We start from the raw sequence: 23404 nt of genomic DNA on the forward strand, positions 1-23404 counted from the left end.
ACAGCGCAGTTCTTATTTCGTTATATTTTTTTACTTTTAATTAATACCTTTCTCTGTTTGGCTTCTCCTCAGCCGCCACCTTCTCTCAAGTACCCAATGTACAAGGGCTGCATTGAGTTATCCTCGTTTAACGACAAAGGCGTCAGTCTCTATAATTTCAAAAAGGCGGAGAAGATCAATTCGGAGACTCCATGCAAGAGGTAGGTGCTGTTACGACTGGTGTTGAGAGTGACTAAAGTCTAGACATTATAAACGCGTTACCTTCCATGCCTTTTTCTGTTTTTTTCCCCCCCAAATATTTGTCATTACGCTTTTCGATATAATACAAACAACTGCAACACATCGTCACAGCATCCATGTAATTACATACATGCAGACACCTATGAGGAAACGCTGAATCCCTTTACAGTTCACAGTGATGCAACAAATAAACATCTGGAGAGAGAGAAGGCAAAGCAAATGATAATTTCAAAGTGTATGGCTTTTCTTTTGTTATTATTATCATTATTTCGAAAAGCATGCTGTCCTTTAATTGTACCTCCATCTGGTGTTTGACATTTTCAGCCTCATCCCACCCCAGTAGTTGATGTCATCCCTGTGGCATGAATGGATAAAAAATCTCATCCCACCCGTCTTTGTTAGCGGCCCGAACAAGGGTTTTAAACTTTGCACTGGTCTTTTCTATGTGGAGCGTGGAAAACCTCCCTGTTTTGTTTGGATTGTTATGTTCCCGTAGTGATTCGGGTGTTTCCTCTCAAGATATGTAGGTCAGTTTGTTGTAGCTTTTTACTGGTGAGCTCCTTTTCCCTACCTCTTGTCCAGTGGAAGCCTGAGTGGGCCCCATCCCCACAGTGATCCTGAATATGTGGGGATATTAAAATAAATCTCTGAAGTCAAACAGACAAATCATCTTCTGACTTGTTACATGTGTTTTAAAATATTATTTTCTTACTTTTCTTGCAGATATGTAAATCAAGTAGATGCCGACTACTATGAAGGCACTGGATACGGCAAAGGGTATATTGACAAAACGCACAACTTCCTCCGCATTGCTATGTCCATCAATGCTCGTTCAGAAAACGGTCTGCTCTTCTACATCGGAAGTGAGGTAAATGATCATTCATGTGGTTACTTTATAAATGTTATGTTTTTATGCATTTATACAAGAGTTTAAACACAGTTTTTCCTCTTCATTGTAGGACAATTACTTCACCGTGACTATGGAGAAGGGCTTCATCTTCATACGCAGCAATTTGCTTGACACCCCAGCGTCACATGACACGAAGCTGTTCCCGGTAAGAAGCTGTTCTTGTTTTCTGCAATCACTCAGGTTCTTCCTTGATAATTTTATTGCTCAACAAGATAGCATTTGTAAATTAAGCATAATTTCCTGCTCCTTCTTTCAGAAAACGGACTGGGCAAACATTCTCATCGTTATCGAGACCAAAGGAGTAATATCAGTCCTGGTTGCCGGTAAAAGAGAGGCCAGAGCCGAAGCTTCGTTCACTAACAACAATTTTAAGGAATACTACATCGGCGGTATCCCACAAGACTTGAGGGAGAGGTAAGCGCTGTTCAATTTTCCTCTTGATCCGTGAGTGTGGTGAATTAGATGGTCAACCTTTTCCCACTTTATCAAGAATAACTTGAGTTTCTGTTCCTGCCTACAGAGATAACATCACCATGCAGCCGTTCAAGGGATGCTTGAGGGATCTGAAGCTGAATAATAACCATATACAGCTTACTGAGCAAGTGGGCATCAACAGCAAAAGCTGTCCCATGCAATCCTTGGTAAGTTCACCTCACATGTCGAAAACCTCCCTCAGGCTTACGTGTGTCAACTAATTAACTGATGAATAACGTCCATGTCCTCGTCCAGGTCACTCGTAAAGCAGAGTTCAGCATGGGAGGCTCCCTGTCATCCAACCTCACAGGCTTCAGTATGGCTAACGACTTCACTGTGTCCATCGGGTTCAAGAGCACAGACAATCAGGGTCTCGTTCTGCAGGACAAACAGCAGGTCAGTCCTCGCATTTACTTTGAAATATGATGTTGTAATTGCGTCTTTTGAAATCTGATTTGTGTGAGAAAACATGTTGAACTTGCACAGACTTTAAAACCATTTTTTTTACTGTTTTCCAGGCTAACGGGTTGAATCTCATGTTAGAAAATGGCCACGTGGTTCTGAATTTCAACGGCAAGCTCTGGAAATCAAACAAACGATATAATGATGACCAGTGGCATTATGTGACTGTAAAAAACAAAGCTGGCAGGTATGAAGGAGGCAGTTGTTTTACATTCAAACATATGATAAATCTGTACATACTTAAAGATGTAGTGTGCAGGATTTGCTGGTAAACACACCATTCAAAGGTGTGAAGACTTGACTTTTGAGTCACATTTCAGTCTATACATTGTTTTATAGGAAAATCGTGCACAGTATACCTTTAACACAGCAGGGAAATGGGTTCCGTTACACATAAATAATAGTGGACATTGGCACAAGTTGTCCAGCAGTAGAAATCAAACAGCCAAATACATTGCTCTAAAGTAAAGTCTTGCTGCATGAATCTAAAGCTGGTGTATAAAAAAATACAATAATGATTTTTCCAAACAGGATTGAGCTGGTTATTGATGATGAGGACAAGGGTCAGCAACAGAGTGGCAGCGCTAACCTACCTGACACAGGCGGCTCCATGTTCCTGGGAAATAAGAAGTTCAAGGGCTGCGTGTCCAACCTCTACACAAGACGGTAAGATTTCCCCACTTTACGCTGCATAGCTGCATAATTTCACGTAATGCACAGGTTTTAGGATTTGTTATTAAGTCACATAATGATTGTTTGTCTCATATCTGTTATTTGTTCTGTTTGCAGGCCAGGCCATCTCTACAAAGCTGAGGACCTCAGCAAATTCCAGGTTTCTGGAGATGTCTTCCTGGATGTGTGTACAGCTGACAGTCCTGTTCAACAGATGCTGGACCGCATCTCTAAGAAGGTGAGTGTTTGTTTTACATGCGTTTACATACTCTAATCCATATTATAAGTAAAATGATAATGAAATAATTGAGTAATTTTTTTCATTATTGTAACAGTGTTAGTTAGGTAATAATGTATTAAGGCTGTTATAAGGTTGTTAACATTTATTTACATCATTATGTGTCAATAAGACAACGTAAGTGTTAATAATAGCATCATAACCACTTTATCGTTTGATTTTAAGACATTTATAAGCACTAATAACTTCTTAGTAAAGCTTAAACAATGACATTGGTATGTATCTTATTACCTATTAATTAACATTTATAAGAAGGAGAAGAATATGTGAAACTTAAGTGACATTATTGCTCGTTTAAATATAACTGTCAACACTACGAACATGGTGAGTTGAAGATTGAGTCAGCTCACCAGCAGTAAGTCACACCTACCTTTGTCTTTTCTTTTTTGCAACGTTTACACATTTTTACGGTGAAACTGCTATTGTTGAAGGCGAGTGAATAATCATCACAGTGTTTGTCTGCCGTTGACACCGTTTACATTATATTTTGCTGCCTTGTTTCCAGAGATGAAGAAGAAGGAGCCCTAAGACCTGCCGATGCTGACAAGAACCTAATATTGACATGACAAAACTGGCAGCTTGCACCACAATGCTCTGTTGCTCTTTTACAAGCTCATTCATCTGCAGTGTACTTGAATAAAATAAGTTGCATGAACATTCCCCATTATCATAAGAATCATTATATGTATTGTATCTCTGTCTATTCTATTTAAAAATCCACTCATTACAAACAAAAACTTGTGAATAACAAGCTTGAAATCAACTCATGTCTCTTTTCTTTCTTTGAACCACCTTCTAACAGTCATCCACAAGCACGTGTCCTCTAACTCACCATTGTCAGACCTTATGATAACACTCACATGCCTGATTGTAATAATGCTATAAATGTTAACTATTGACTTAAATTACTAAACATTACAACTTATCAGTGTTGCACAAAGTACGCAAAGGTCATACTTGAGTATGTAAAGCAAAAAGATATTGTTAAAAAAATTACTTTGGTAAATGTGAAAGTCACCCATATGAATAGTACTTGAGTGAAAGTCTTGAAGTATCTGATATTAAATGTACTTAAGTGTCAAAATTACAAGTAAAAGTAAAGTTAGGCATATATTTACATGTATATATATGCTGTCTACTATAGGTCGACTCATAGTCGGCCTGGTTCATTATCGGATCCAATATTTAGCATGGAAATCTGATTGTTAATAAAATAGATTAATATACAATACGCTGCTTTGGTGTTATTGGCATTGACAGTATTGACCTGGTTAATTATCGGATCTGACATTCAACATTTTTCTGTTTATCTGTATCAGAGTTTTATTCTTAATCTGATTGCAGATGAAATAAATTAATTTAAAGATGTGCTGCTTTAACTCAGCAATCTGCCAAGTAACTGGTAGCTAAAGTTATTATATAAATGTAGCAGAGTAAAAAGTACAATGTTTGCCTCCAAAATGCGATGGAATGGAAATACTCAAGTAAAGTACAAGTGCTTAAAAATGAGCAAGTGTACAGTTGTTTCATCCCATTACTATAGTTAATATCCAATAAACACAACAGGGTGCGCATCAGAGATTCTCAATATTGTCTGTCCTTATTTATAGTTTTATAATCTACCTTTAAGGAGAAATAGGAATACAAATGATATATATTTCAAACTTATTTAATCATTTTGAATTAAAACACATGATGATAAATAGCTCATATGGGCCAGTGAAGCCCTGTGATAGTTTGTAATAAGAGACTACACATACATGTCATGACTTAACAAACGAATTAAGATTGTCAGTCTTCCATCTATTTTTTTTTTATGATTTATCTTGCCAATAAAAAATTTGGAAGCATTTCCTGAGCACACCGTGTTCAGACACACTTTAATTCTGTGTTCTCGAAAGTGTGATTACATAACTTCTTCAGATCGCTGTTGTCCATCATAATTTAGTAAGCTCTGTGTAGTTGTTCTGGAGCATCTGACTGAAAGAGGCCGGATCGCTACCACAATCTATCCTCCAATAACCCCGGAGATTAGAACGAATAATAATAATAATGAATGCTCAGCTGCTGCACAAGTTCATACGAGTGCAATAATCAGTCGACACTACAGAACACTATCACAAGACATGCTGTGAAATTCAAGCGTGATTCATGGGGCTCTCGTTGCATCACATAATATCTGTGTGTCATAAGACAACCGTCCATCCTTTGTGTTTTCTGTGAGGGCTGCATGAGCCATTCAAAAAAAGGTTTTAGTCTGTTTACGTTTCTATAATCTCAGCACTTTTACTACAAGTTCATCCCTGTTGTCCTCGAGTGTGTGCCAAACTGAATCACCTCACATAAGCAAGTAATTTCCTGCATGGTGTACCGAACAAGCGGTATTTTAACAAAGTTGAAATCAAACACACCTCTGAGTAGACAGAAGGTTTGTGTTGTTTTACTTCTTACTTTAGTATAACAGATTTAAATGATCTGATGTATTATTTTGCAGCTGTAATCAGACAGTCAATGCTGCCCCACCAGTTAACATTGATTCTAGATATATGAGACAACTACCAGGTTATATGTGGCTATTTATCTAAGCTACTGAATGTTGGTTAACGCTGTTGTGTTTCTGGATTGCGTAACAGCATTAAATAAGTAATTCACACAACACAAATTTGATTTTTGGACTATTGGATAGACAGAACAAGTACTTTAAATAAGTACTGTAATCCCAACATGGGTTTTGAGAAGTTCTGATGGGCATTTTTTACAATTTTATTGACATTTATTGGCTATTAAATATTTGTTAGTTAAAGTCTTGCTTTCATTTATTTAATCAACCTGCACATCCTCAACTTTGGTCAGAAAATCTTTCCTTTCCCTGTCTTTTGTGGAGCCCCAATTGAATACAGTATAGAATTTTTTTTATATGTTAAAGGAGACATAGACTTTAGAGACAGAGTTATATCTGTTCTTGTGCATGTAAGAGATGTTGAAAGTTACACAGGTCAAAGTCCAGACCAACAGAAGCTCTTCTCTCCCACAGAGAAAACTGCTCCTGAAACACCTCGTCGGTAGTGCCGCCTTTAATTCCGTGACTTTGTGTCATCACACTATGTCACAGAGTCACACATTTGCATAATTTATACCTCCAGGCTAGTTTGGCACGCAACACGTGATTTAGCACAGCTGCTCTGTTGTTGTTAGCGGTGCTGGGTCAAGCATGTGTGATCTGACCAATCCGAGCAGACTGGGTATTCAGGAGGGGGGAGGGTCTTAAAGTGACAGGAGCTAAAACAGAGCATTTCAGACAGAGGGGGAATACCACGTATTCAGTGTGTACAGTATGAGAAAACTGATGTGTTTTTTGAGCACTAAAGCATGTAGACCTATTCTAGTAGTACATGTGCAGCAGAAAATATGCACAATACGTCTCCTTTAATTACATCGTTCTAACCATGAAACATTGTTGTACCCTCACATGTTTATTTATTGACAGAGTGGAACCCCTTTGGAGACTCCCAGTGATTGAAGAGCCATCTTTTTGCCTTGTGTTGAGTGTCTGTTTATTTTTTTTTGCTTTTTTAGGATGCTGTGATGCAGGCGATAAATGAGACTGTATCAGCGTGTCCGTTACCAGCCCTGGTTCAAAATTCTTATCGCATGGGTGGCCCTGTTAGCAGCCTTAGCTACAGCCTCCCACTACAGGTCCTGCAGCCCAGGTGAGTAACCTGTCTTACCTCACCGCACCATTTCACAATGCATGCACACACATGAAACTTACAGTGGGGGATTTCTGCATGAAAAGTGTGCTTGGCTGAATCCATCATCTCGAGAACAATGCTGCAGTTATAGTCAGAATCAACACACACAAACATTAAAGATTATGTCATTCTGTACTCTCCCTAGGCCCCATTTTTCTCTGGATGTCAGGACTCGAGCTGCTGAGGGTCTGCTGTTCTATGCTACTACCAGAGGAGGGCGCTCTCATCTCGCTTTATACATATCTAAAGGCAGGATCAGACTGTCTGTGGGCAAACAGAAGGAGATCTTCAATAGGGAGAAGTACAATGATGGAAAGTGGCACTCGGTCAGTGGACTTGATGAAATCACTCAACCCACATTAACTAACAAAGCTAAATATTATTATTTATCAGCATGGTGACTATGTTGTTGTAGGTCATATTCAGTTTGGAGAAGAAGAAATTCCGATTGGTTGTGGATGGGATCAGAGCCCAGGATGGTCAGCTGACAAATGCTGAGTTGACGTCCATGCAGCAGTTTGTGTCACCTGTGTACCTGGGCAGTGCTCCAGAGCCCTTTCACAAGGAGCTGAAGGTAAAATAAATCAAAATAGTGACTGGACAGTTCACACAAACAATTCATTCACCGGTTGTAATGTCTATATTTATGCTTTTTTTTGTTTTTCTTTCAACTTTTAGTCTAAGGCCCTTCCAAAGCAAAGTGTGTCCGGCTGTATCCGCAATTTCAAAATGAACGGAGCACCGATGTCAAACCCAGCCACAAACCACGGTGCTGGCCCCTGCTTCGAGGGACAGGCACAAAGAGGGGCCTATTTCTCAGGGAATGGAGCGCATGTCATTATCAGTGAGTACAATCTCATAATTCTGAGAAATTTCTAATGAATATAATAGTCTCAGTTTGCCTCCTCCTAATAAATAAAAACACTTACACAGATCCAAACACGCGTTAGAATAGGCATGGATATTCCCTTCTTTTTTTCCCCCCAACAAAGGCAAATTTGTCCAAAAAGACGGATGTAAGAAGGTGAATTTTTAATTTCTCAGAAATATTGTTGTAATTTTCAGTAATGACTTATTTTACCAGTCGAGTAATTTCTTAATCATATTCTAGGAAAGGACAATGTCTTTCTGTATATTTAACCTGATAACAATTACATTTTTTTGAGTACAATAAATTTACATTCTGAAAAAAGTGTTGATATTATAAGCAGTTGTGAAGATATTTCCTTGAAAAAACTGGTAATGTCTTAAAAAAATGCGAAATAACAGAAATCAATTTAATCTAATTAAATATTCATGTATTTTAAAATGTTTATTGTACAAATAAACATATATTTGTTAAATCTTCTGTATGCCACACATGTACAACCTGCAGTGTATTGGCTAAAGCACTCTCTCAGCTTTGCACTAGATATTAATTGGGACTAATTAATTAAAAAACACTTGTCTCCATTTTCCCTATAATTAGTACCAAAAAAAAAAGTCCTTTCAAGGACACGTCCAGGAAATTAGTTACATGTCAGCTCCTTCTAAGAAACTAAGAGACATGTAAGAAAGAGTCTCCTTGATATGTTAATTTCATGGCTGTCTCCTAATTATTTTGATACAGTAGTCTAAAGTTTAATATTTATAACAAGATAATTGTCTGTTTTTCAGATGACTCCTTTGTTGTGGGCTCCAGCTTTGAGCTGCTGTTCAACATTCGTCCACGCAGTCCGACCGGACTCCTGCTACATGTCGGTGATTCCAGCAGGAGCCAGTATGGACTTGCGATGGGCCAATATCTCAGTGTGTACATGCTCGGAGGAGAGGTGAGGCCTGGCTCAGTTGTTCTTCCTGCCCAGTCTGGATTGGAAAAACACATCTCTTGGTTTTTGCATCTTTCAATCATTCTTCTCAGTCAACTGCTTCTTTAATGTTGTACTGTTGTCTTTACCTAAAGTGTGTTCTCTGTGCATGTGATTAAAAGTACTGTGTCTGGCTCCTTTTTACAGGTGGTGGCACAAGTGAACAACGGAAATGGGGATTTCATGGTGTCGGTAAAGCCAAAAGCTTTATGTGATGGGATGTTTCATAAAATTTCAGGTAAAATGCATAAAGTCACTTCATGAAAGACATCATTTAAGACAAAAGAAGCTATTCGAACACGAATATAAATGAATGAAATCGTTGTCTCTTTGTCTTCTAGTAATCAAGAGGAAAAATGTTGTGCAGCTTCATGTGGACACAGTAGACAACTACAAGATTGGACCACCATCTTCCATTACAACTTTGACCAAAGACTCCTTGTATGTGGGTGGCATTCCTGGTGAGTGTTAATCTGTTAATCTGAGAGTTAATCTACTAGTGAAATTTTGGTGAAAGAGAAATAAAAAATACCACAACAAAGTAACATAAGGTCAAATACTTTGAGGAAAAAGTCATATTACAGATATGTCAAACAAATGAATGTCATGTAGGCTTTAAGGCAAACTCCAAACTATGGTGGTTTTTGAAATTGTAAATTACTGTAAATAAAATGTAGATAAAATAATGTTAAATACATCATGAAATGTAAAGATATAAATTCAGGATTTCTATATGTTTATTTCTCACAAACTCTGGGGAAAAGTAAAAAAACTGAAATGATTGAAATGCTCACATGGTAGTTAAAGGGACAGTTCAACCTAAAATCAAAAAGACATATTTTTCCTTCTTACCTGTAGTGCTATTTATCCGTCTAGATTGTTTTGGTGTTAGTTGCCAATTTTTGCCAATATCAATCGCTTACCTGTTCACCACCATCTACCTTTCTCTTACAGAGATGTTAATGCAACAGATGCTCCCCGTCACATCGTCCTTTGTGGGATGCATCCAGGACCTGAGGATCAACAGCGACCCGATCTCTTTCGACAGGCTGTCTGCCGTGTTCGGTCCAGTCAACCTCAGAGAGTGTCCCGGCTGAACGAACGCGTCTCACTGCATCATCAATTGAACAATCCTTGGGACCACGTCCACCGCCAACCATGTGCAATCTGTTACCATGACAGAGAATGTGTTTGTGTGTAAGAGTGTGTACATTACGGTATGAGGAGTGGGTTTCAGTGCGAGAGTGTGTGTGTGTGTGTGTGTGTGTGTGTGAGTCTGTGTGTGAAATAGAGGTATGAGCAGCCGCTAACAGGCTCATAATATTTGCTGCTCAGATATAAATTTCTGTATTTATTTTCTGATAAAATCATGTATCAAAATGCGTATTCTAACAGATGTTTTACAGTCCGATGTGTTGGTCCATTCATCTTCTGTCGACAATCAAATGCTACTGAGTATGCTTGTGATTGGTCAGGGCTTCCGTGTGAGCAACCCAGCACTTTAAGAAAACAAATGACACCTTTTGTAATGGTGCTTTAACGGAGATCAACATTATAAGTTGATTTTGTTTGTTTCTTTGTCTGTTGGACTCAAAATTTCAAGCTAGAATAATTATGTTTACACCCACGGTGCTCGGTTTAGTGACATTTGAGGGGTTTCCTGGCTATTTTATAACCTTATGCACATGTCAGCATGTAGAAGTCTGGATTGTAACTGGTTGAATAGATGTGGAGTCTTCACGCAGGCCATGCAATCACATGGTTTTCCCACTTTTTTTTATTGCTGTTGTTCTGAATCCATTTTCCATGTTGCATTCCTTTTTCATGCACGAGGACGTCTGTGTGGCTTTATACTGTGCAGAAAACAACATGTGGAGCATTGTCTGCGAGTTGAAAACCAATTTAGAGGCCGTAAGTCTCACAAGTCTGGTCAGTCATGTTTGGGACCATTCAGCCCACATTTCTGTAAAAATTGCAAGAAATATAACAAAATGTATTGTATTGAAATTCCCCAGAAAGTGTTTACTTACCTGCATTTGTGGAAACGTGTGAAAAAAATATGCATGATGATTGGTGATGCATTCCTGTCTTGTGACCACTGATTTGTAAACCATTTTGTAATCTGTTCGATTCATGTTCTTTATAAATACTTCTTAGTGCCGTAAGTGCAGCTTGTGATCATGGTAACAACTCACATTATTATGATATATGTATTAAGACATGCATCTTCTCAGACATCCAGGATTAATTGTTGAATTATGCTCAGCACAATGTGTATACTTTTGATTGTGAGATAAGACAAATATAATGTTTTTGAATAGGTCTCGTGTTTAATATTGTTGCGACAAAATGGTGATTCACATCTGTTGTGTTGGAATACAGTACGTAATGTTGATTTGTCTACATATGCACACATTTAGCTTGAACGGGAATAAGTTGAGATGGTGCTCAGAAATCACACTAAACAGGATCTCTCCTTTCTTTTTTGTTAACACACCCTTTATGGCTCATAGGGAGTTATAATATCATCATGAGGATAAGGTCAAGGTAGTTACAAAGTCATACCCTGATCATTGTTTCTGGGAATATGGGGATTTTAAATGACCTGAGAAAACATTTACATACTACAATCCAGTGCTGCAAGTTATTTGTCGATCATTTTCTTGATTAATTGGTCAGTTGTTTGGTCTTTAAGATAATCAGTGTTTCCCAAGTCCTCAAATATCTTGTTTTGTTCACAACCCAAAGATATTTGTTTACTGTTTACTGTCATCGAGGAGCAAAGAAACCAGAATATATTTACATTTAAGAAGCTGGAATGGAATTTTTTTTTAAAGAAATGACTTTACAAAATATATGCTGATTAATTTAATAGCTGACAACGAATCAGTTAACCGTTGCAGCTCTACTATAACACACATCTTCTTTTTCAAAACTGACTGTAATAATTTTTGGAAGGACTATATTTAAATTTGACTTTTTTAAGATGAAACTTCAATTAAGAATTTAGGGGGGGAAAGGGAAATTAGAATTTCTCCACCATACTTAAGATTTAAACCATCACGCAGGGAGATAAGATGTACAAAACCCCCCAAAAAACCCCCAACCCCCTACTGTTTAATATTATTTTCTGCTAATTACCTGTTTGAGAACTATTTTGATTAAGTTAAAAACCTCTAAGGGGTAGTCTGGACGCTACTGAGGAGTATAAACTTGCTGGATCCTTTGGTCCCCTCTTGGTCAGCTGTCTCCTGACTGCAGCTCAGTGTCAGAAACAGCCACGCCCCCTCTGATGCTGCCTTCACGGACCTTGTGAAGTCATGAGTGAAAGTTGCAAAGTTGTGCAGACAGGTGCTGCAACTAATTATTTGGTAGGTGTTTTAGTTATCCTGTGTCATAGCTGAGACATAGCTAACAATATTAACTGCTTATGAAGAATATCAAACAGAAGTGCATAACATGTTGACAGCTTTACAATAGGTTAAAAAGCCTCATCTCAGTGATTGTTGCTTTGTTGTTTCTGTATAATCTGATTGGTAATGTATAGAAGCCCATTCCACCAGTTAAAGAAAATAAAAATGGATGAAAACTTAGCCATGATAAAAAAATAAGTCATAATTACAACTCATTATTAATAATTCTAGTTATTGAATATATATTTTACTTTTTCCTCATAATTCCAACTTTTTAAAAACTCGGTTTTGCTTTTTATCTCATACTTCTGACTTTTTATTCCATGACTATGATTTTTTTTGTAATGTAATAACTGACTTTTTTAATCTCATAATTTAGACTTATCTCAGAATTTCTGACTTTATATCTCAGGATTTCCATCTTTTTTATTTCACGATTATGATTTTTTTTTTTTATGTAATAACTTTTGTCTCATTATCATTTTTATCTTTTAATAATGACTTTAAAAAAAAATCTTTATTACTTTTCATCTAATAATTTTGACTTTTCTATCTCACAACTATGACTTTTTATCTCATTATTTTGAATTTACCATGGGAATCTTTATTTATTTATTTATTTATTTATATTTTTTGCTCGAACTAGCGGAAGTGGGCTTCCACAGAAAAGCATTAATTCCGACGGCACCTGAAGGCAGCACATTTCCTGTCTGCGCAGGAGCACACGAGCCAACGGTCAGGCGGCAGAATACGGAACCGCTGGATGAACGACTAGCAAAAACACTCACGTTGTTATCCGTCAGTGTCTTTAACCTGTCCGCTCACTGGTCTCCTCATGTGAGGGTCAGAATATGTCTGTGTTTGCGTTAAAAAAAACCCCGCGCCGCTGGCTGAGACTCTTCTGCCTGTAAGTAAACTAACGAGACACACCGCAGCTCCACCTCCCTCCTCCTTTGGCTCCTCCGGTATCGGGTATCAGAATGGCGGACCCGACAGAACCAGCCCCGGGGCTGAGCAGCGTGGAGGATGAGAAGACAGAGCGCATTAACGACGCAGAGCTGGCACTGAAGGGGATCAATATGCTCCTCAACAATGGATTCAAGGAGAGCGACGAGCTCTTCAGGACGTACAGGTACATCAGTCTGTTTTTTTAAAGACACATTAAGCAATCTTTGTGCGTCTGTTTGGACGTTTCACTGACTGTAAATTCACAGAGTCTCTCCCAGGGGCTGTCAAATGTGATGACAAGCGTAGCGTATGTCTCCAAACAACAGTGGTCACCCAGCACGAGTAGACGCCATGAAGACATTAGTTCCCCTCTGTGCTTAGTTTGTAAAACAAAACCTCAACATCCTTGTCACGCTTGCACGGTAGCACCGTATGATCAGATCACAAGCAGGGTGAATCGTGTTTGAATACCCTGAGCAAATATCCACACCCAGGACAGGACTTGTGATGCACAAGCATACAGTCAAATGACTTATTTGATGTTGTGATAATGCTGGCCACCATCAGTGGAGATGTGCACAAAGAAGAAATGCTTGTTCCAGGCATGTCAGCTGCATTTGTTAGATGTGATGTCATAATGTAAAGATAAAAACCTGCAAATTATCCTCCAACCTATTCATTCCCATCCTGGGGGGGCGGGACCCCCTGAAGCTGAGGGGTTGCCAGTCAATCAATAGCATAGGAAAACTAAATTAATAATTTACGCCATGCTCTAACATTTTTTTTACATGTAATTTTACTTATTCAGGCCTTTTCTGCATATATGTTACTTGATATTTGTTTTTCCTTGTAAGTTCTGCTCAAATACATTTAGGGTAATAGATAAATGGTGTGGTTGAACTCATTATAAGCAAACTGTGATGGCTCGCAAGTGAAAAGGGCTGTGAACCTCTGCTCTGACCATAGTCCACTCGCTGGTTGCAGGATTTCGACGGTCCATGCTGTGATCTTATTATAAGGACCGGTTATCTCCACGTAGGGTTTGCTTTCAACTAGAGTGCAGATGCCACAGAAGGGCAACCCCCCTATGTGTCCTGTCCCCTGGTGAAAACTTAAATGTCACCTCTTCCACTAATTGCATTGAACACTTGGTGTCCTCCTGCTTTGATTGCCACAGAAAATAAAGATAGAGGGAAGTGAAAGACACGTACACAGCAGCTGACAACGAGCTTGTGACTTGTTTTAAAGATGCAATATGCAAGAAATTTATTGAAAATGAAAGACGAAAGAAACAGTCACTGTCCAGCTTGCTTGCAAAAAAAGTCAATGGTACTTGTAGGCAGTCCGACAGAAAATGTGAGGCTATCTAATATAGTTAAAAATCCTTTATTAAATGAATGGATACACCTACGGCATTCATTATGCCCTGATAACTCTTTGAGTTGAAACATTTTTTCATTTGCATTCCTCCTGTGTCCTCATCCTTGAAAAGCGCCTGATATTTGACATCTACATCCATTCTTTTTAATCCTGACCCTGAGCAGCACTTGATTTATTTTTTATGTGTAAGAATTTTAGTTTAAAACATTGAAGCAAAAAAAAAAAGATCAACAGAAAGTGAAGAAGTAACAGTTTTGACATTCTGATGAAGACATCTATGTATTGCATTGTATCTACTGAAGTTAGCACGCAAACCAACCAGCCCTGGCCTATCCCGTCTGAAGGGTTTGTTAACAATAGCACTGCGCGCACCAGCTTACACACAATTTAATTTTTTCATGATGTTATTCCAAAGTGAGTACTTCCTATTCCTATAAAATGCATGGTTGAAACTTCTCAATAAAAACAACACTTTCACTAACATTGGTTTGGAGACTGTCAGGCCTCAAATGAAAGAAAATGACCACCTGAGTTTATACAAAATTAGCTTGCTCCAGGATGTTGGTGTCCAGTAGATATCAAAGGCACTGGTGGGCTCTGACTGATGCCCAACTTCCTTCCTGCACCTCTCCTGCTTTACTCCTCTCCTGTTCCCCTGCCGTGTCTTCATTGTCAATGTCCCGGAAAGCCCATGTAAATCACCTAGGCACTGCTTTTTCTGATGTCAGACTGGCCTCTATCAGTCTTGGAAGATGTGTTCAGTTCTGGTCCAGCTGTGTTCACTGGGAGGCTGCTGAGCCCACTTCTGTTGTTCAGGCGCCACTTCCTGACACGGTTTTTGGATTTTGCTGACAAAAAGTCACAGATCTTGTGAAGGACAATTGGCATAGGCTGTGTGAACTGTTCGATCCAGGAGCTTGTCGATGCCTGCTGGATATCTAGCAGGCCAATGGCTTGGTCACATTACATGAGTTTCAAAGTCGTCAAATAGCTGTGCTGTTCACACTACACTACTTCCTTTGGTTTGAACACTACATGACTGATTGGTGACAGGAGGTCACACATTACAAGATCTCACAGAAGAGTTGTGACAGGGGAATGAAGCGATCCAAGCAGTCAACATTGTTTGTGCAGTGGGGGAAAAAAGGAGGAAGGAAAAAGACAGTGGGTGAAAGGATGGATTAGGATGAGTGAGTAGCCAGATTAATTTGCACTAAAAAACATATTATTGCCTGCTCGTATTGCGGCTCAACAAATGCTGAAAAGTCCTTTCAGCATAACAAGATGGTGCAGTGTCACTAATACCCCTTTTCCACTTGTCAAAACTCCCACTTAAACCCGCTAAGATCAGGCTTTAGTGTGCAATGGGAATGTGTAAACGTGTGAGGTACAACAGAAGTTAGCGGTTAATCTGGTGATATTCTGCCTCCCATTTGTTGTGAGTATGTAATTGACAGGTGTCCAATTTTTACATACTGCAGTGCAGTAAGGAGTGTGAACACATTAAAATGGCTACATTCCTTTTGACTCAAGTTGCTTTTGTTCTGGCAGTCATCTTGTGCCTCACCTTGTTCATGTCTCTCCACAGCGAATCAATCCAGTGCGTGATGCATGAAACAGGCTTAACACATTTTTGTCACTTCACTCCACCCATGAACTGCTTTAATGCCTCTAGATATGTCGCCTGTTCGCTCAGCAGGTCTCTCAGTCTGACGTGTCACCTGTTTTTCATCTTCTGTTTCAGAAACCACAGTCCTCTGATGAGTTTCGGGGCCAGTTTTGTCAGTTTTCTGGTGAGTCCGGAGGCAACCTGCTTTTGCAGCACTCTGCTGTTTCACTTATACACAAGTGCTGACAACAATTGTTGTAAATGTCGCTTTAAAAACCACATCTGTTGCATAATATAGGTTCAAGGAATTTCCCTGCTGGGCACAAAGGCATACTTCTTTTTTTTTTAAGGACAAATAGGCCTTTTTTTAGCAACAAATTAGCCTCCTTTTGACTGCTACGTGGTGTCAGTTGATGTCATCACCACCTGTTGAACTCTTCTCTGTAGCTGTTGAGATCTCAAAGTCATTCAACAAAGCTTTTCTTTATTTAAGCTCATCTACTTGCAGCTACCTTCAATGTTGTTCTGTGAATCTCAAAACTCAGTAGGACTTGTTAGATCGACCCCTCAATGGCAAAGGGAGCAAATGAAGAATGACGTACACGCAAGGGGTACAACTTAACCAGATTGTGATGAGATCTTTTAATCATTTTCCTTACTGTTTATTTGTGTATACCTCTCAGCGTAACACTATTTACCAGAAACACAATCAGTGCAAAACACATTTTTTTTACAGATATACTTTTACACTCTTGTAGTTGTCCTGCATATTGCACTGAATGTGTTTGTACTTTGTTTCATGTCATATTTTGTACCTGTTTGTACATCTTGTTGTTTTCGCCTTAAGTGGAGTCCGTTTGTTCTCTTCACTCCCACTGAATGTTGCATCATTTATATTTCTGTTTTTGCACCAGAGTAACACAGTTTTGTTCCTCTGTGTACTGTCCTGTACTGTACATCTTATCTTTAAAAAAGAAAAATAACCCGTTTGAGTTGGCTAGGGTTGCCAGTGCCCCGGACCTCAGCATATTCAAAGAAAAACTCTCACTAAAATCCTAAAAATTAAGAAATAAAGCAAACGTTAGTGCAGGCATAGTAACAGAGATGCCCTCATCTTGACGGATAATTCTTTCCCTTCTTAATGTATCACTTAGTGCAACAATAGTTGGAGCCTGGAGTGTGCACAGGGAATAAATATGGACTTTTACAGTGTCTCATTAAAAATTAAGTCAGGTCTTTTATAACTTGATTGATTAAAAAAGGATATAAATGATGCACTATAAGAACCCAAAGTAAAAGAAGAATGCTAAAAGTTCAGTATCTTTGCCAATTAACAACGCTACTTACTTTTGTGAATCCAATCCACCTACAATGCAGTACTAAGTTATCTGCCCCGACAGCTTAACAACCATTCACACCTGTGCTCACCTAGCACTAGCAAGCTACATGAAGGCAGGTTAAGTCAACGACCCACAAGTGGCCCTAACGACTCTGTAAGGACACTCCCACACATAGTTTATACGCCTGCAAACTCCCCTCCGGTTAGTTATAACTGAAGAAGCCTCTTGGATGAGAGGTGAAACCAAAAACTGAAACAAGTCCAGTTGCCTACGATACAAAACTTAGAATTCTGCTTCCTTATTCTGTTAAGTAATGATTGTATAATTGAATTTTTAAAATGTAATCACAAAAATGTAATTTACTTACTTGTATCTGCCAGCCATTTATGACCTCACAGTACATTTCTCTCCTGCTTTAACAACTTTAGTTGTAAGCATTTTTTAGTGGCCAAACTGACTTGTTTTTTGGTTTTGTGGCTTCATGTTTTCTTTAGCAGTTAAAAAAAGAAGGTCATGGCAAACTGATCTCAAATAAAGCACTCCTACACGTTGTGTGTTTTGTATGAAACCTGAAAAGTAAGAAGACAGATCAGTACAGTTTTCCTGTCTTTTGGAGTCCAGGGTTTAATCCAAGATTAGACTTTCTGCTTAACTTTGAAGACCTGTGGATCACCAGCATTTAATTTGGAGTAGTTGTAGTAGTTTTCATCTGTCTGCCTTTTTGCAGAATGCCATGATGACGTTTGAAGAAGAGAAAATGCAGATGGCCTTTGAGGACCTCAAAGCTACAGAGAGACTGTGTGAGAGTGAAAACACTGGTGTCATTGAAACCATCAAAAACAAGATCAAGAGGAGTGTGAGTAACTTCTTTAACACATAATTTCATTGATGATTATTGAATGAACTGTATACTGTATATAGAACAAATGCATCAGCCTGTAAAGGAGCGTTTTATGTTGGACCATAATGTCCAGGTTCGTTAGCCTGCCGACATGTTTTCACATCAGTCTGTAAGTGTGAGTTGTTTGTGTGGGCAGATGGACTCTCAGAGGTCGGGGGTGGCTGCAGTGGACCGACTCCAGAGGCAGATCATTATTGCAGACTGCCAGGTTTACCTCGCAGTGCTGTCTTTCATCAAACAGGAGCTGTCATGTAAGGGAACCTTTAGTAGTTGTTGGTTAAATATGAAGACTGCTCATTAATCGCTGTGAATTTCACCTTCACTAACCTCAACTTCAATCTGCTGACAGCCTACATCAAAGGAGGCTGGATCCTCCGTAAAGCCTGGAAGATGTACAACAAGTGCTACAGCGACATCACACACCTGCAGGAGGGCAGCAGAAGAAGAGCGTCGGAACAGCAAGCAATGGCGTCTCAATCTCTGTCCTCCTCCTCCGACCTCTCCCACCACAGCCGCTCCTCTTCGCCCGGGCCGAGCCCGTCTCAGAGACTGGACGGCGTCAGCCAGGAGGCTCTGGATCGGCTAAAAGGTTCGGTCAGCTTCGGCTACGGCCTCTTCCACCTCTGTATCTCGATGGTGCCGCCGCACCTGCTGAAGATCGTCAACCTGCTGGGCTTCCCTGGCGACCGGCTTCAAGGCCTGTCAGCGCTCACGTACGCCAGTGAAAGTAAGGACATGAAGGCCCCCTTAGCTACGTGAGTATGTGAGTGAGTTATTTGTGTATCTGTATTCTGGCTGTAACTGAAACATGATAATTAATTTGTAAACATAAGAGGAAAGTAATGGATTTCTTTGTGAGACGTCTTTTGTTGGTGGCTACCATGAATTATGTCATAAGTAAAAAATACTGATTGTTGATAACCAGGAAATTCATTATCCATCTGTTTTTTGAGGTATATGGAATTTCAAAATTGACAAGAATCTGCCAAATACATACCAGAAATGTAGTTAAGTTATTGCATATTGTTCCTTTTTTTTGTACCAGATGATGCCATCTTAACAGTTAAAAGAATACTTTCTTTTTTGCTGTACAGTGTCCTCATTGTAGTGCTTCCCTTACAGCTTGGCCCTCTTGTGGTACCACACAGTAGTGCAGCCCTTCTTCGCACTGGACGGCGCAGACACACAGGCAGGCCTGACGGAAGCCAAATCCATTCTCCAGCAAAGGGAGGCTACATATCCAAACTCCTCCCTCTTCATGTTTTTCAAAGGCAGAGTTCAACGCCTTGAGGTAAATACATGTTAAGAATAGATCTTATCTGTGTGGCCTATTCTCCTGACTTAGGAAAGTTTTTGTCTCAGCCTGTGACTCACACCACAAAGTCTCCCTCTCTAGTGCCAGATCAGTAGTGCCTTGACGTCCTTCCGAGATGCCTTAGATCTGGCCTCTGACCAGAGGGAGATTCAACACGTGTGTTTATATGAAATAGGTACTAATTTACCTCTCACATTTCAAACCTCCTTGCTCAGTGCTAGTCTGCATCATAATTTGTGATTGTTGGACCTTTTTAGGTTGGTGCAGCATGATCGAACTGAACTACAGAGAAGCCTACAGAGCTTTTGAGCGACTGAAGATGGAATCTCGCTGGTCTCAGTGCTACTACGCCTATTTAACTGGAGGTGGTGACCACACACACGTGTAAGGCTTTAAAGGCATTTCTCATGAGTTTGGTATCGACTCCTAATCCATAGTATGTGCTGTTGTGTAGTGTGCCAAGGAGCAACAGGCGACCTGGAGGGAGCGGTCTCTGTGTTCAAGGACGTTCAGAAGCTTTTCAAACGCAAGAATAATCAGATAGAGTTGTTCTCCATGAAGAGGGTGAGCGTTAATATCCAGCTGACTTTCTCATGCAATGTTTTGGTGCAAAGTAAAACCAGTGAAGTGTGTATGCATGCATTTTTATCAGGCTGAGAAGCTGAGGACCACCAGTCTATCCAAAGAACTCTGCATCCTGTCTGTGATCGAGATTCTTTATCTGTGGAAAGCTCTGGCCAACTGCTCCACCGCCAAGCTGCAGACAATGACACAAGGTACTCGAATTTGAAATGTTTATATCACCAAACTACTCTTTTGTGTGTTGTTTAGCGGTGTCATTTGGCAAAGCTTAACTTACTTTTTCTTTCCTTCTAGTCCTGCAGGGGATTGACGATGCCTCATGCGCAGGCCTGAAAAACCTGCTCCTTGGTGCCATTAACAAATGTCTTCATAATACCAAAGATGCCATTCAGGTACTCCCGTGTCTAATTAGAATGTATAATGCTCGGAAATATGAGTCACTGCAAAATACACTGCTGAAACAATGTACTCATCACACAAAAGTCAATACTGTGTTGATAAGAGCTTGACTGAATATATCTGGTGTGTCATCCCTCGTTATTTCGCAGTATTTCCATCTGGCTGCGAGGGACGAGGTGGGTCGCCTGAGCAACTCTTACGTGCAGCCCTACTCCTGCTATGAGCTGGGCTGTGTGCTGCTGAACACCCCAGAGGCAAGTTATTTTTTTTGTATGTGTGTGTGATAGAGAGAAGAGAGGGAGAGAGACTGTGTTGTGTGAGGTGGTGGAGAAGTCACACTGTCTAATAAATATTTCATTCTGCCTGTTTTACAGTCTGTAGGGAAGGGCCGCATGCTAATGCTTCAGGCCAAGGTACAGTAGGTTTCTTTATATCATTTACATCTTCACCTAAGTTCACCCAAACAGGAAAATTCAGTTATTATCTACTCAACTACATGCTGATGGAAAGTCAGGTAAAGTTTCGTACTCTACAGGAACATCTCTGGAGCTTCACGACAAAAACAACTGAAGTAGATGGGGACTTGTTTTAACATTTAGAAAAGCAGCAGAAAAAACACACCAGAAAATGGCTCCATACAGCTCATCTGGCATCATCAAACACTCCAGAAGCCCCAAGATCCCAAATGGAGTTATTGTTACGCGTTTTAAAACAAGCCCCCCCATCTACTTCAGTTGTTTAGGAGAATGCTGCAGCTCTGTTTTGCTGTGAAGCTCTAGAAATGTTTTGTGGACTACGAAACTTCACCCGACTTCCCATCAGCACGAGGGTGTGTAGATAATGACTGAATTTTCATTTTGGGGTGAACTTATCCTGTAGTGCTTTCAAATGACTTGTACTTGATGCTTGTTTTCATTTGTTTATTTACTGTATAATCTATAAGTAATTGGTCACATGCTTTATATATTGGTTTTAGCCTCATTAAATGGATCTAGAGTGTATGTATCTCGTCTTATTTCTGCTTTTAGTCAAAGGGCTTATAGAAGATGTTAGGATGTGCACACTCTGACGGATCAATACGCCCACTGCCTGATCAGGTTATAGCATACCAAATAATGGAACGGATAGCCAGCTGCTGGATTCTCCTCAGAGTCAGTGAACTGAGTGCAGTTCACTGTGGGTTGGCTGGGCACTGAACTGGAGGGGGGGATTGATGGTTTCACTCCAGCTGGAAAAATCATGGATGTAGACTGGCTTTGTGTGGTCTGAAAAAAGCCTGCCTCCATACCTAAAGAGAGGCTTGTCTTCCCCTGCCTCAGATCAAAATAGAAAACTCCACCTTAACAAGGGGCAACGCTCATTCTCATACTCCTTAAAACAATAAGAGTGGCTGACTGAAGCTATGCCAGGTACCTCTGTATATCTTTATGGAGAGGCAAATGCATTGGGCGTCTCCTGTTCTGCAAACTGCACTTTGTTGGTTTAGGTGAGGTGTCCCTTTTTAAAAAAATTATTATTAGAAATGAATTGCCTGGTTACACCCTTCATATGTGGTGAAAGCAGTACCAAATGGTTGTGTTACTAAAGTACAGTGAATGGTGTCTGCACTGCCTGAGGTGCACCGGGTGCTGCCTCACCCACCTGAATTTGCCTCGGAGACGCCTGGCGCAGCGTTATTGACTTTGTTAGTGGATGCGCAGCTGACATTGACGGAGCACAGATCTCTAGCTCTCTGCTGTTGCTGTGACGGCTGACTCTGCATGCCTGAGCAGATGCAGCAGTGTCTGACAGGAGCACAGGAGGAGCCGGGCAGCGGGCTCTCCGTTTCTCTAATGGGTATGCTGCTGCATGATTGGGCAGCGAGGGCATTGATCAGTCCGAGTGTGCTGACTACATAGCTTGTTGGAGGGCAGAGTGCAAACAAAATAAAACTTTATTTTATTAACTCTTCTTTTTTCATGGATTATGCAGGAGGACTACGCTGGCTATGACTTTGAGAACAGGCTCCATGTTCGGATTCATTCAGCTCTCGCCTCCATGAGGGCTGAAGTTCAGCCTTGACTTTTTTATCTGCACCTCAGAAAGAAGTGGAAAACATTTCTTCAAGACAGCCAAAACACCACTCTGGGCACTTATGTTACACTGTTTTATTTGTTTTAATTAATTTATTTTCATATTCTGAGCCAATTTATCACTTAAAAATCTGTGCAGTATACTGTATATTGTAAATGTTTTATGGGAGAACAGTTACAAGAGGGTTTTACTTTCTTAATCTATATTTCACGATAAATTAAACACATTTTGCTTTATTGTTTACATGGTTCGTTTCAAAACTCGATGGCATTTTAATGAGATGGAAATCTATGAATTAATTTGAAAAGCATCAATCATATTGCTTCCACAGAGGGACAGTTTTTCCTCTGATACGGAGACGGGTCAAGTAGAGTAATGGCACATATCACGTATTAACTGAAAGCAATTGAAATGAATGACTCAGCCACTGATTTAGAGAAGCTGATGTTCTTACCACCTCCAATTTGATTGTTGACTTTGAGATTTGTGCTGTAAAGACTTTGCTAATCCATTGTTTTTGTTAGTGTAGCCTCTTTTTTAAGCAGAATTGTTTTTATCAGTGTAAAAATGTCTTGCACAGGAGTTTTAATAGATGCGCCAACATCAGGTTGTGCCACTATTGACTGTTAACTGGTTCTCCTTTATATTGTTTGTTTTAAGATAATAAAATGAATATTGTAAAACTGAATATTGTTTAATCCACTTCACTTGATTAAGGTTATCATATTGGAGTGAGACACCAACATGCACATGATAAATACGTATGAGGGATGCAAATTTTAAGCACTT

At 39.7% G+C, this 23404-nt stretch overlaps 2 protein-coding genes across 3 annotated transcripts in view; both read left to right on the forward strand.

The window, feature by feature from the left end:
• The window catches only part of LOC311267250 (laminin subunit alpha-3-like), a 60670-nt gene extending 49693 nt beyond the window's left edge, over positions 1–10977 (forward strand). The window contains exons 61-77 of one of the 2 annotated variants that reach the window (XM_084370206.1): positions 73–200; positions 964–1108; positions 1200–1295; positions 1407–1564; positions 1671–1791; positions 1880–2020; positions 2143–2273; positions 2618–2752; positions 2876–2996; positions 6633–6766; positions 6954–7134; positions 7224–7382; positions 7487–7652; positions 8465–8619; positions 8803–8893; positions 8997–9116; positions 9610–10977. In XM_084370206.1, coding sequence (XP_084226332.1) covers positions 73–200; positions 964–1108; positions 1200–1295; positions 1407–1564; positions 1671–1791; positions 1880–2020; positions 2143–2273; positions 2618–2752; positions 2876–2996; positions 6633–6766; positions 6954–7134; positions 7224–7382; positions 7487–7652; positions 8465–8619; positions 8803–8893; positions 8997–9116; positions 9610–9752 — 2325 coding nt within the window. In that variant the 3' untranslated portion in view covers positions 9753–10977. Of the gene's footprint in view, positions 1–72; positions 201–963; positions 1109–1199; positions 1296–1406; positions 1565–1670; positions 1792–1879; positions 2021–2142; positions 2274–2617; positions 2753–2875; positions 2997–3561; positions 3820–6632; positions 6767–6953; positions 7135–7223; positions 7383–7486; positions 7653–8464; positions 8620–8802; positions 8894–8996; positions 9117–9609 lie in introns of those variants that run through there. The other variant, XM_084370207.1, reaches the window with a different exon arrangement.
• Positions 10978–12777: 1800 nt separating this feature from the next.
• LOC311266227 (tetratricopeptide repeat protein 39C-like) lies at positions 12778–23303 on the forward strand. Its single transcript, XM_084368494.1, has 14 exons — positions 12778–13200; positions 16141–16189; positions 18073–18201; positions 18383–18497; positions 18596–19001; positions 19369–19537; positions 19643–19736; positions 19819–19926; positions 20016–20125; positions 20214–20337; positions 20438–20535; positions 20692–20796; positions 20917–20955; positions 22514–23303. Exons 1-14 carry the CDS (start codon positions 13049–13051, stop codon positions 22601–22603), a joined length of 1788 nt encoding a protein of 595 aa, XP_084224620.1. The 5' UTR covers positions 12778–13048; the 3' UTR covers positions 22604–23303.
• The last annotated feature ends 101 nt before the right edge of the window (positions 23304–23404 follow it).

Source organism: Pagrus pagrus (genome assembly GCF_965226575.1).
Source record: "Pagrus pagrus genome assembly, chromosome: 12".
NCBI lineage: Eukaryota > Metazoa > Chordata > Actinopteri > Spariformes > Sparidae > Pagrus > Pagrus pagrus.